The sequence below is a fragment of the Rhagoletis zephyria genome, unplaced genomic scaffold, assembly GCF_001687245.7.
Source record: "Rhagoletis zephyria isolate East Lansing unplaced genomic scaffold, Rhagoletis_zephyria_1.1 Rzeph_scaffold_00088, whole genome shotgun sequence".
NCBI lineage: Eukaryota > Metazoa > Arthropoda > Insecta > Diptera > Tephritidae > Rhagoletis > Rhagoletis zephyria.
This window is the reverse complement of record NW_016157172.1, coordinates 149,515-162,287: the sequence shown is the minus strand read 5'-3', so window position 1 is coordinate 162,287 and position 12,773 is coordinate 149,515. Positions and strand designations below refer to the sequence as shown.

At 34.9% G+C, this 12,773-nt stretch overlaps 1 protein-coding gene across 1 annotated transcript; it reads left to right on the top strand.

Annotated features, from left to right (window-relative positions):
- The first annotated feature begins 982 nt into the window (after positions 1–982).
- Positions 983–2,638, top strand: LOC108374407 (FAD-dependent oxidoreductase domain-containing protein 1). The gene is made up of 3 exons (XM_017630393.1): positions 983–1,320; positions 1,387–1,687; positions 1,743–2,638. The coding sequence occupies exons 1-3, from the start codon at positions 1,042–1,044 to the stop codon at positions 2,546–2,548; spliced, it is 1,386 nt and encodes a 461-aa protein (XP_017485882.1). The 5' UTR covers positions 983–1,041; the 3' UTR covers positions 2,549–2,638.
- The last annotated feature ends 10,135 nt before the right edge of the window (positions 2,639–12,773 follow it).

Sequence of the window (12,773 nt, the reverse complement as noted above, 5' to 3'; positions counted from 1 at the left end):
ACCACGATTGTTTATTAGGAAAAATTGAAAAAGCAACAAAGTCTAAGCGGTAGAAGTTATAGCACTATTTCGGAGATCACCACATCTCCTCATCAGACTTCTTTTTCTAGACTTCAGCTTTTCTCATTTCTAAATAAAGTTATTCGAGTTTGAATTTTTTGCATTTTTAATTTTCAAAAACTAGTTTGAGATTTGTAGTGTGAACCTCTAAGTACCGAATTTCATGAAAATTCAGTAAGTTTTTAAATTCTCGGACGCCATATTGTAATCGCTATTTTCGATTTTTGAAAATTTACTTCAGTTTGGTTAAGGCACATCTTAAAAATTATATGATGCTAAATATAGAATAAATTACATTAACCCTTAATGCACTTTTATACACTTTATGTTATTTGGAACAACTGGTAAAGTTGATCTAGTGAAATACAAATGGCAGCCACTCTTTTTGGTGCAAGTATGCGCGGCTTTTCTTTTCGTAAATCCTTGCATTACTTTTCGGAAAGAAGATCCTACGCGGCCCTACTCCTTAGTCCTACCTTTTTGAAAAAAGAATTTCTTGAAAAATAAGCCGCGTTATTTAACTCAGAATCGACAGTTAACTACAGATTTTCAATACAAAAATTGATAATTTAGCAAGCAAATTGTGGTATATAATATTTCATATGAAATCATCATTTTCCATGTTTAAGAACTAACATCAAACCAGTAATTACTGCATGCATGTGAGTATGAATGGTTCCATTCAAGATTTTAAAATAGTAATGGAACTTATCACCTTGTAAATATTTTATTATTGCATACAAAAAGGCACATACTTACTTAGAAATGTATGCACGTACATATGAAGATTTCCACTCTGTACATATGCGCATCAATATAAATACGCAGTTTACGTATGTATGTACATATACTACCCGTAATATATTTGTAAATTAGATAAGATACCAGCAGCTCTTTTCTTAATCAAATCAGTCTACTACATTATAAACTTGCTACTCACGGTCAATCTATCAGCAAAACTCGGCAACTGATGTTTCGACGATGTCGAAGTGCGCGCACGTTATCGCTTTCGGTTTGCAAGCTGGCTTCCTAAGGAATGCACTGCGCTCGCTTTCAAATTGCAATACGTTGCATAGAAACAAATATGACTCCTTTGGCAAGCGTTTGATGAGTACCGAGAAATCGACAGGTATACAAACCCATCGAAAATGCAATGTGGTAGTTATTGGCGGTGGTGCTGTTGGAGCCTCTACTGCTTATTGGCTCAAGAAGCGAGGTAAAAAAGATCTCAGTGTGATTGTTCTGGAACGGGATCCGACCGTGAGTAAAAAATAAGGGTCGCAATGCACATATTTAATTATAGTATGAATGTATCGAAAAATGTAGTACAAGGAGGCTTCCACTGTGTTGTCTGTCGGTGGAGTGCGTCAGCAATTTTCACTGCCTGAAAATATTCAGATGTCCATATATGGCGGCGAATTCATACAGAACTCTGTCAAATATTTGGGTGATGTGGATTTGTGTTTCCGCCCACATGGCTATTTGGTTCTCGCTTCAGAATTATGTGCCAAAATTTTGCAACAAAATTCCAGGCTACAAAACGAATTGGGCGCCCGCAATGAACTACTAACACCGTCTCAATTAACACAGAAATTCCCGTGGATTAACACTGACGACGTGGCATTGGGTATAGTTTTTCAACAAAGTTATTTGAATCACTTACACATTAAAATTTCATTTAGGTTGCTATGGACTTGAAAACGAAGGCTGGTTTGATCCTTGGGCTCTTTTAGGAGGCTTCCGCAACCGTGCCAAGGAGTATGGTGCTGATTTCCTTCACGGCGAAGTCCTTGATTTCGATATACCAAACGACTCTAATAAAATCAACTCTGTTAGAGTTCGAGCCAGAAACAATGATATCTGTACTGTGGATTTCGACATTTGCGTCTTGGCTGCGGGTGCACGTTCAGGTCAAATAGCTCGACAGGCAAATATTGGTACGGGGCCCGGTGAGTTGGCTACATCGCTTCCTGTTGAGCCACGCAAACGGTTTGTCTATGTTTTTACCACACAGGGTAAAAATGCTCCCGGTCCGGGTACACCTCTCACGATAGATCTCGATGGAACATATTTCAGGCGTGATGGCATGGGCAGTAATTTTATTACAGGCCGCAGTCCATGCAACCAACAATCTGAGCCGCCAGTAAGTAGCTTGGATGTTGATCACGAATACTTCGAGACGGACATATGGCCAACTTTAGCGAAGCGTTGTAGTGCATTTGAATCGATCAAAGTATGTGGTAGTTGGGCTGGCTACTACGAATACAACACGTTTGATGAGAACGGCATAGTTGGTCCACATACGTACTATAAAAACCTTTTCATCGCGACTGGGTTTAGTGGGCATGGTATTCAACAGTCGCCTGCAGTGGGTCGAGCCATTTCGGAGCTAATACTAGATGGTCGCTATAAAAGTATAGATCTAAGTCGCCTAGGGTTCGATAGGATTGCTTGCAATAGACAAATGTGTGAATTGAATATCTATTAGGAAAAGCGACTCCTAAAATGATGTTTTGAATGGAAATCCTTTATTTGAATAATCAATAAATAAAACTAATATTTTTGTTTTGCACAATTACTTTATTTTTTCTTCTTCTATTCATAGTTTCCGTATCCGTCCTTTCATTGGGTTTTTCTTACTAAAATATGTTACACTCGTTTTTCGTTCAGCTTTTATATAATTTTGATTTTAATATATTACGTACATACATATTCAGTAGAGTGCGTACATATACATATATACGGGTATAAACATATGCAATTGAGGGTTCATAGAGTTGAATATGTTTGAAAATCCGTTAACGGGCATTTAGCCGCGACTTTCATATATGAACATATTTACGTAAATACAACACAGATATGTACATTCGCGACAATACAAAACATAATTTTTAAATAAATATGTGTATGTATGTAGATACATTTCAGCACCAGCCAGTTCATAACCGTTAGTAGTAGTGTTCACACCTGGTTAGAGGTTATTATTCTACAACGGTTTTTATTGTTGAAGGCTGAATACAAAGTACAACCACATAGAAAAACAGCTGTTTTTAACTATTGGTTAACTAATGGATGTACAATGAACTATTTAAAAAAACCTTTTCGAAATTGCCTTGAAAAAATACTTAACAGCCTAACTCAATAGGTATAAACGCACCACGCGGCGTTTGTATACGCACGCCATCTAATTTGTTTTTCTGCGACACCCGAAATTGGCTTGCGTGCGTTCGAATTTGATTTCATTGACTGAAACATTAACACCCGTATGCTGTAATCCGAAAGTTCGTAGTTACGAATTCGTAGCTCCGTTCTGAAAATTCGAAAATTGGTATATTGTAATCCGATCGTAACTATCAACGGCGTTGCCAACTAAAATAGTGAAATTCGAAGTTCTTAATCAGCTGCTTTGACAGAAACAAATCAAAATAAATATAATCGCAAGTGAATAGTGAAATTAAAAAAAAAATAGTTTAATCATTATTTGAAAACACTTTTCCTTAATTAAGTAGAATACAAAGAATTCAGTGGCCGGTGCACTTTTGTCCCAGGAGGAAGAACAGTCAACAGTTGCATTAATATACAAAGGAGATTGCTAGGAGATTGTTCTGATCCATTTAGCTTAAATGATAAAATGTAAGCTCCCTCCTTTTAAGGGCCTCTATTTCATTAGATATCGTGCCGCTTTAATTCGTGGAACGCTTTCCCAAAATTCTACCACACCCTCTTTAGCTCCTTTTACAAAGCCTCGACCAATGTCCGGCCTTTCGCTCATGCATTCCACCAATTTTTCGTATTGCGAGCGATTTGTTGTGATCTTCGATCTGTTAATTATGTAAACATTTAATAACATTTTTTTTTTTCTAATCACACTTCAACTTACATACATATTTTTGCGTTTATATACTTTATTTTATTGATATTTTAAAACAATTTGTTTCGCTCCGACACGCGTTGCTATTCGTACAAAATTTCCGACAAATAAAAAAAGGACAGCTACGTCGGATTCAGGCATACCAACATTACGAATTTTGAAGATGCCTACGAATTTCGAAATTACGATACGACAAAGTGGATTTCAGCATACCAATATTACGATTCGTAGCAAAATCGAATCTACGACGGATTACAGCATAGGGGTGTAAATCAAAATCTAACGCTGAATAAAAATTGGAAATTGAGTGAGCTTTTTACGCACGCGGTTTTATTTCTGTTGGTCCCATACAAGTTGTATGTGCATGAGAAATTTTTGACAGTAAATTGACCGCGTGCGTGAATTTTAAGGTTGGTCTGTAAGACTCAGGGCCAATTTCAGATGAATATTTAAACGGCACTTAAGTTTAATTTTGGATTGTTACTTAAATACCATTTNGGTCCCATACAAGTTGTATGTGCATGAGAAATTTTTGACAGTAAATTGACCGCGTGCGTGAATTTTAAGGTTGGTCTGTAAGACTCAGGGCCAATTTCAGATGAATATTTAAACGGCACTTAAGTTTAATTTTGGATTGTTACTTAAATACCATTTATGCCTTGGTTATAATGCACGGGGCGAATCGTAACAAATCGCGGCGAATTCGTAAATATCTATTGATTTTAGATGCTTCTGTTTTACGTTACGTTTACGTGCATTTTTAAACATACAATAGATAATAATGTGACAGTGCACTCTGTTCAGTTGCGTCCATTATAACCCGCTCCTTAGCTATATTCTCTACCAGTAGGGAAATAATCGGTAGAGAAGAGTTACAGAAACGAGTTACAGATCAACTCTATTTAAATATGCGAAGGAAGTGGCTAGGAGAGTGTTCGCTATGCAAAAAATTTGTTCAAATTGGTACCAATTGTTACCAAATCGTGTTCGTTTAGCCAAAAACCCAGTAAAACTTGAAAGGAGAGAGCACAATTTTGACATTTCATTTGGAGGGGAAGTTGCAAATTCGTGCTGGGAAAATTTTTGCCAGTAAGAATTTGCAAGCAGGATTGTGGCACACGGTTGCATTTTTTGTCAACATTACTTTGAATCAACGAGTTCGTTAAATTTAAAAATGAACAATCTTGTTGCGATATACTAATGAAAGAAGTATGCAAATATTCGTTTATTCAATTAATTTAATTAGGTCCAAACATTTGAAAGGTACTCGGCTGAAAAAGCTGTATTAGTAATCGGAACGCACTCGACACCACTGTCGATATAGGAAATCCGACAGTGACTTCCACAATGAAATGGAAGCGTATGTTGAAGAAAGTCAGAATAAGTAGAAATATACGTACAGGTCCTGTTTTGGTTTCCACCTGAACTAATTTAAAAAATTTATTATGCTCGAAATGCAGCCGTGGACGCCAGCTGGCAGTGAAACTTGCCAGTGTTTGCTAATTCCTGTTCGCGCAAAACTCAGTAAGTTTCTCTCTTTGGGAGAGTAAGATACCTTATTCTCTGAATTTTGTTTCTGGCTAATTCTTACTGGCAGTTGCATAGCGAACACTCCTAATATTCTTGCTTGTTCCTTAAAATTGCTGTTGAATTTGTTTGGTTACATTTTGTGCTGAACCGCTGATTGTTGTTTGGCTAGATTAATAAAACAACCTATCTACATATCACAGGGTTGGTACAAACACAGGGTTGTATATCTGATATTTAAATAGCCAATATTGGCCATTTAAGTGACGATTAAATGTACGATCTGAAAACGAATTTTCGGAGTTAATCAACAATCTCTACTCAAATAGGCCATCAGAAATTGGGCTTCAGACGAAGACGATGAATTATTTTTGTTTGTTTATACGGTCTAATGCACATATTGCACAATTGTTGCAAGAGTGTCATAATCTCAAAAAAATACAAAATTTAGTTAAGCATGTTGTGTAAAAATTGCATAGCTGCACCGATTACCAGCAGCTCACTAGAAGAAAATATGCATGTATGTACATATGTGTTCGTTTTTACTAGGTAGGTTATGTAAATTCAAAACTTGTATGTACTAGGGATGTTAATTTTTTGGCTTTTTACGATCCCGGGATTTTCGGGATGTCGTTATCACAATCCCGGGATCCCAAAATTAGTCCCGAGATTTAGGTATTCATTACTTTTCAACAACTGAAATCAAAAAACTTGCTTCTAAATTGTTTGAAAAGCTCTCCTACTTTGTTTTTGTTATTTATGGCCTTATAACAATGATATACAACAATTTTTATTGAGCTTGAAGCCGTTTTTAATGAAAAGCTATTGTGCAAAAGTAACGATAATTTGAAAAAATGTTAGAAGTGATAGCTATTTCGGAAATCACCACATTTCCTCATCAGACTACTTTCAGTGGGATTCGATCCAACGACCCCAGCTGACTCATCCTACCATAAAATAAATAATAAATGAATATGGAAAATGAATATAGGTTTGAAACCTACTTTTTTATGTAAAGTGGCGTTTTTATTTTTTCTCTCTGACGCCAGAATTTATTTAAAGGACTTTGTAATTTCAAAGAAATGATTTATTCCAAAAATAATTTAAAAAATTCAATGCATTGTAGAATAAAAATATGGGTACCAAATAAAAGGAAGGAAGGAAATTTCTTTATAATTTAAAAAATTAAAATCTTTCAATTCACAAAGACGAATAAGTAATTTTTTAAGCTGATAAAGTTAGAAGGACGAAATTCGAGGATGCTATCGAGTTTATATAAGACTTTAACATATTTTTTTCAAAAACAAATATTGCGAAATTTCAAGGAACCAATTTTAAAAGGACATTTTCAATATTTACCAGTCGATGTGCACAAAAAAAAATTTATCTGATTAAATTCTACAGAGTTTCTTATCTAACTTGATACCCATACTTCTTCTCTAAGCATATTTCACTGAATTTTTTAAATCATTTTGGAATTACTTACGTCACGTGGAAAACTAAAAACGCCTTTTATGTGTAAACTTTACTATCGCACGGTGTTGTATATATAATGAGCTAGACATTTATGAAAAAAAAAATATTAATTACACTGTGAGACAAATGGTAGGGGTCAGTGATCGGGAAGGGTTCAAACTACCGGGGAAAGTTATATCGGTAAAAAAGAAGTTATACGTGTCCCGGCGTTTCGCTGGGTCACGTCTAGGAATCGAGATATATATATAACTATCATATAGGGGAAATTGTCACCTTTGGTGGTCTTTTTTTGACATAACTCGAGAACCTAGTCCGATTTTGCTCAAGTAAATTTAAAAAAATTAAAAATTACAATTCCTTTAATCTGTTCATATAACGTTTTTCTATATAATCAACAGTTTTGCCGGTAAAAATAAATGTATGAAGAAAAAAAATATTTTTTGCCTAAAATATTAAATTTTTTTAAAACTGTTGATTATATAGAAAAACGTTATATGAACAGATTAAAGGAATTGTAATTTTTAATTTTTTTAAATTTGTTTGAGCAAAATCGGACTAGTGGTTCTCGAGTTATGTCAAAAAAAAAGACCACCAAAGGTGACAATTTCCCCTATATGATAGTTACTTATATATCTCGATTCCTAGACGTGACCCAGCGAAACGCCGGGACACGTATAACTTGTTTTTGACCGATATAACATTTCCCGTTGGTTTCATCCCATCCCGATTTTGACTGTCGCATAGTGTTATTAAACAAAAAAAATAAATATAGCCAATACTGGTTAAGAAAAGGAGTTTCTATTATTGCCATCAGTGCAAACTACAAATCCCGAAAATCTCGGCATTATTTGCCGAGAATGCCGGGATTTTCGGGACCTAAAAAGGCCGCATTTCTGGCTAGTATATTTCAGGACGAATGAATAAGGATTGAGCTAATAGCTTGTGTGAGCAAATCCAATTTTTGGCAGCGAATTTCAGCTACGCGGTTTTGCAGAATGACAATACGCGGTTTTGTACTTTAAACGACGATATTAAAGCGCAAGAAAATTCAATGGAAGTTGACTTCGGCGAATGCTAGAGAAGCCACACTTTTGTCCTTACTCGAAGCATTCTTCGCATGACAAAAAAAAAAGTTTAAGAAATTCTAAGAATAGATATTAATCTAAAATTGTGAAACCCCCATAAATTGTTTAAATTTACTACCACGTAAACTAACTGTTAAAAGTTTGGTGAACATTTCAAAAAATGTACAAAGTTATACAAACTAGATAATTTTACGCTAGTATGTGGGGCTGCAAACGATTTGATAAATTTATGTATGTATGTATGTACATATGTATAATTTATATGGAAATGCTTTATCAAATTTGCAGTTTTTACTTGAATAAACCTTATCAAATAGATTAATGAAAGCATTTATAATGTGTATTCTTACGTATGTATACATATGTGTGTACATTTATGTATGTGTGTAAAAGAAGTGCAAAGGAAAGCATTTGGTAATTGTCAGACTTCACATACCCCTTATAGTTATATGTTACCGGCCAAGCCCGATTTTAGGACAAACTAGCTTTTCCTAGGCTAAACTGGTTCTACCTAGACTCAATATACCAGTCCAATGCGGAAACAAGTTGGACGCAACCAAGATGCAATAATACAAGGTGGTATCAGTTGTGACAGCTCGATTTGACACTGCCTTAGCTCAGTAGAATAAGAAGAAAAACGGGAAGAAATTGATCCCCATTTGGGGGGAAAAATATAAAATTTCATATTTTCTCCTAAACAAAATCTGTTTTTTTTTTTATAGTATATTCGTAATGAAATTAAATAAAATAAGATAAAATACCTTTTTAAGAAAACAAAATATGTATACTGAGAAAAAAGTAAATAAAATTCAACTATATTAGGTGCGTTCGTTTAAAATCCAACCAACTGCCAAATTCCGGCGAAATGTCATCTGTTCTCTCACAAGAGAAAAATATCCCAAATAGTACGCGAACAGAAAATTTGCAGAAACTTGCAAGTTAGATATACAGCTGATATAATTTTTGTTTACATTCAAAAGTGTAAAATTTAAAACGTACGAAAAGCCACCACAAAGTGTTATACTGACACAGTTTATTGATTAAACAAATAACTACTTATTTCTTACAAGTTTAATTAGTCCCATTTTGTAATTTTTAACTTCCAAACCATCAAATTAAATTTTGTGATTTGCGTAAATGCCAACCAGCTGTTTTTGATCAGCTGTTTTCCTGTTGGCAAATTGCTGTTGGCAAAAATTTTTCCAGCAGAAACCAGCAGCTTCCCCTCAAAATGAAATGTCACTTTGCTCTCTCAATTTCCCCTACTTTGCAAGTTTTTTGCGTACGCGAACGCAAAAACTTGTAAGTTTTGGTTAAACATGAACAATTAACAGCTACGCGAACGCACCTATTATTAGGCAAAGAAGAACCACTGTTGCACCTAAGGCAGTCAATATGGCGGAATTAGAGCGAGAAGTTGCCAACCGATAACACCTTGCCTTGCAGGCCGCCTACGCGGAAATGTTGTCTGCGCAAAAATACTGTGACCCCTGATCTAGTTTAGCCTAGGCAAAACTAGTTTGTCCTAAGATCGGGTTTGTATATAAATACATATAAATACATACATATATACATATCGACCCCTAACCGCCAAAAAGATGTAAGCGACATTTTTGCGAAATTTTAGTTGCGTTTGTTTACTCATTTTCAGTAAAATCCAGTAAGTTTTTACGAATTTTCATGTTTTGGCGTTTTCGTATGCAAATTGAGAGAGCGAAAAATGACAGTTGAAGTTGCAAGTTTTTACTGGATTTTACTGGATAAATTTTTACTTGTAAGAATTTGCCAGTACGAAAAACAGCTGATTGCATGTTGCTGGATGAAATTTAAACTAATAAGGAAACTGTTTGTGGGTTTTTATTGTTGAATTTCACAAAATAAACGTATTTAAATATAAAATATATTGCTTTTTTAGGAATTTGATGCGAATAAACAACAAATTTATCAGCTGTTCATGAAACTTGCAAATTATTACTGGAATAGCGTTCGCGTACTTTTTTGCAAATTTTTTCTATGAGAGCGAATTCTTAGAAATAAAGTTACTGGAGAGTAGCTGGCAAGTTACTGGATAATTTGTAAACAAACACAACTTTTATTTTTGATGCAGAAATACTCCTACACAAAAGTCTGAGTGTATTTAAACTTGAAAGCAAGCTCTTGATCGTGTAACGTCGAGGTTAATGGATATGGAGTGGCCCTTCATTAGAAGAGTCAGAGTATAGAGTATACCCGAAACTCCAATATATTGGGAGTACTCACTTACCGTAGAGTTTTAGGTGTAAATTTGCTAGGTGTAAATTTGTTGTTAGAAAATGCTACTCAAAGTGAGCTCCCCTATTGAAAGAATTTATCTGGAAACCACCAATTCACACACGTGTCGCTTATGTACAAATGTAAAAGCATAAACCGACGGCAGCTTTTATCCGGATCAACTGGGGAATTAACTGCAGTTGATCCGGATTAAGTCCGAGGTAGTCCGGATCAACGCTGCCGTCTGTTTAAGCTTTAAGAAAGAAAGGGATCCATGATTACTCGTATACAAGAAATTCGAGTAGTTTTGTCAACTCGGCCTTAAGAAACTCATAGAAAGTTTCATTGAAATCTATGGTTGAGCACTCGGTTGAATCACATGTATTTAACTGTAAAGCGCCGGTTATACTTACATTGCAAATGCAGGGCATGGACAAGAAGCGCATGTGAAGCAGAGGTGTAGTTATATTCCGCATAGAGCGCATAATTTGCCAGAATCAGCTGTTCAGTGTAATCAGTTTGTCTGTTCCATTACTCCAGGATATAGTTAGGTAGACATAACTGCTTTTTGTCATAATTTTCAATGGAATGGCGCCAACCAATTTCATAATCGACTTTGTTTGGATTATAAATATACCCCAATGTATGTGCAAGAACGACTTCTCAGTAATTCCTGCAAATCTGATGGGTACTGGAACAGACTAATGAGAGCAATTAGAGTGGCAGCTCTGACACACACACATAGCAAGAATGATAGAATATTCTCTCAATCGTGCACACATAGCTCACATAGCGAAAAATCAAAATTCACTAGACTTCACTGTCATGCCCTGTCATGCGCTGCGTCGGATAATCGCTTGTATGCAGAGCTCATTAAACAGATTCGATATGTGACAGTACTCATGTTATGCGCTGCAGTACAATGTACATAAGTATAACCAGCGCTTCTTACTCACGGTAGAAAAAAATGAAATATCGGCGGGAATATCGCAAGTGGGGCACAGGTTAAAACTTTGTAAGGTCTTAATTTAGTTTTTTTTGGAAACAACTTATTACAAAATATCAACTGATCTCTGCAAATCAATTAACCGCTGCGTATAAAATTAGATATTAACCAATGAATCGATCGGAAATCTTATTGCCAAACACACTTATATTCGCACTCCGGAAACGCATAATGCTTTAAAACGCCAAGACGGTCTCTTTTGGAGGCCATAATTTAGACAGCTTACATGATTTACGAGGCATTTAGTTACGTGGTGACCTAGAAATATGTATCTACATACGTAAGTATATCGGTAGGAGTGTACTCGTACGCAAAACTATCAACAGTTTTAGAAAACTTTTACTAGTTTTGTGTTCTCGTACCCAAAAAACTTGCAAAGTAGGGGAAATTGAGAGAACAAAATGTGATAGAGAGCTGCAAATTTCTGCTGGAAAATTTTTCACAGCGAAAACCTGCAAATAGGAAAATCAGCTGATCACAAACATGTTTGTAAATAAACAAAAGAAAATATGACCTTTTTGAATTATTTATTTATTTATTATTTTATTATCAATGCTAGTATACAACGAAAAAGAGAGGAAGGTCATTAAGCACAAGGTTTGTTGAGTTTGTTTTTAGTTAATTTACTATTAATCTCCAGTTTGTTTACTTTAGTGTGTGCTGACTATGGTTGCCGTATGTCATTTTTCGTTTGTACCATAATTGTCCTTTAAATATACCAAAATAGATAAAAATGCAGCAGGCTGTAATTTTGTTTGCCGAATTTGTCAGTTTTGGTAGGTTGATTGTTGAAATTAGAATTTTATAATTTTAAATGTACATTTGTAGATATCTACTAATTTTTTTTTGGGTGTTCGCACGATATTCTCTTTTTTTGACAAAAATATTTCATTCATTCCGATATAATTAATTTGTTTTTTAAAAAGGTTTTCCGATTCCAAAAGTATGCAATTGTATAAAATGCAAAATCGGGAAAAATGTACCAAGCAGAAAATAAATTGCCAAATGACCCACCAGTGGCAACTGTGGAAGTGATCAGCTGTTTCGAGGGCGGCAAGTTTTTGCAAATTTTGCGTTCTGGTATTTCTGTGGATATTTTTTCTCTCTGAGAGCGCATGCAGCTAAATTCTCAGATTTTTTTCTGTTGGATAATTTTGTCCTCTCAATACGAGTACACACCTAATAATTGTTAAAACCATTAATGATATTTTAAATTTTTTGCTGCCCACGAATGGACCCTCATATGTACATATAGTATGTATACTTTTTTTGCAAATATGTTTATATATCTATACATGTTTTCGACTTGCTCACACATAAATATTTATTATTACAAATTTTCGTATCCTTCGACTCCTACCTTTTCTAAACCAACTCATACACCAATAGCAAAAGTTTGAAATAAAGCATTCTCATTGTTTTATATATGTATATGCATATGTATGTATATTTTTGTTATTAAAAGAAAGTACTTAAGTTTTAGTTTTACGTTTGCGAT

Bases quoted from the DNA above. Each gene is read 5' to 3' on its own strand.
- LOC108374407 (XM_017630393.1), top strand. From the start codon at position 1,042: ATGTCGAAGTGCGCGCACGTTATCGCTTTCGGTTTGCAAGCTGGCTTC. The intron at 1,321-1,386 runs GTGAGTAAAAAA...CGAAAAATGTAG, and splicing joins TTCTGGAACGGGATCCGACC to TACAAGGAGGCTTCCACTGT. The intron at 1,688-1,742 runs GTATAGTTTTTC...AATTTCATTTAG, and splicing joins CACTGACGACGTGGCATTGG to GTTGCTATGGACTTGAAAAC.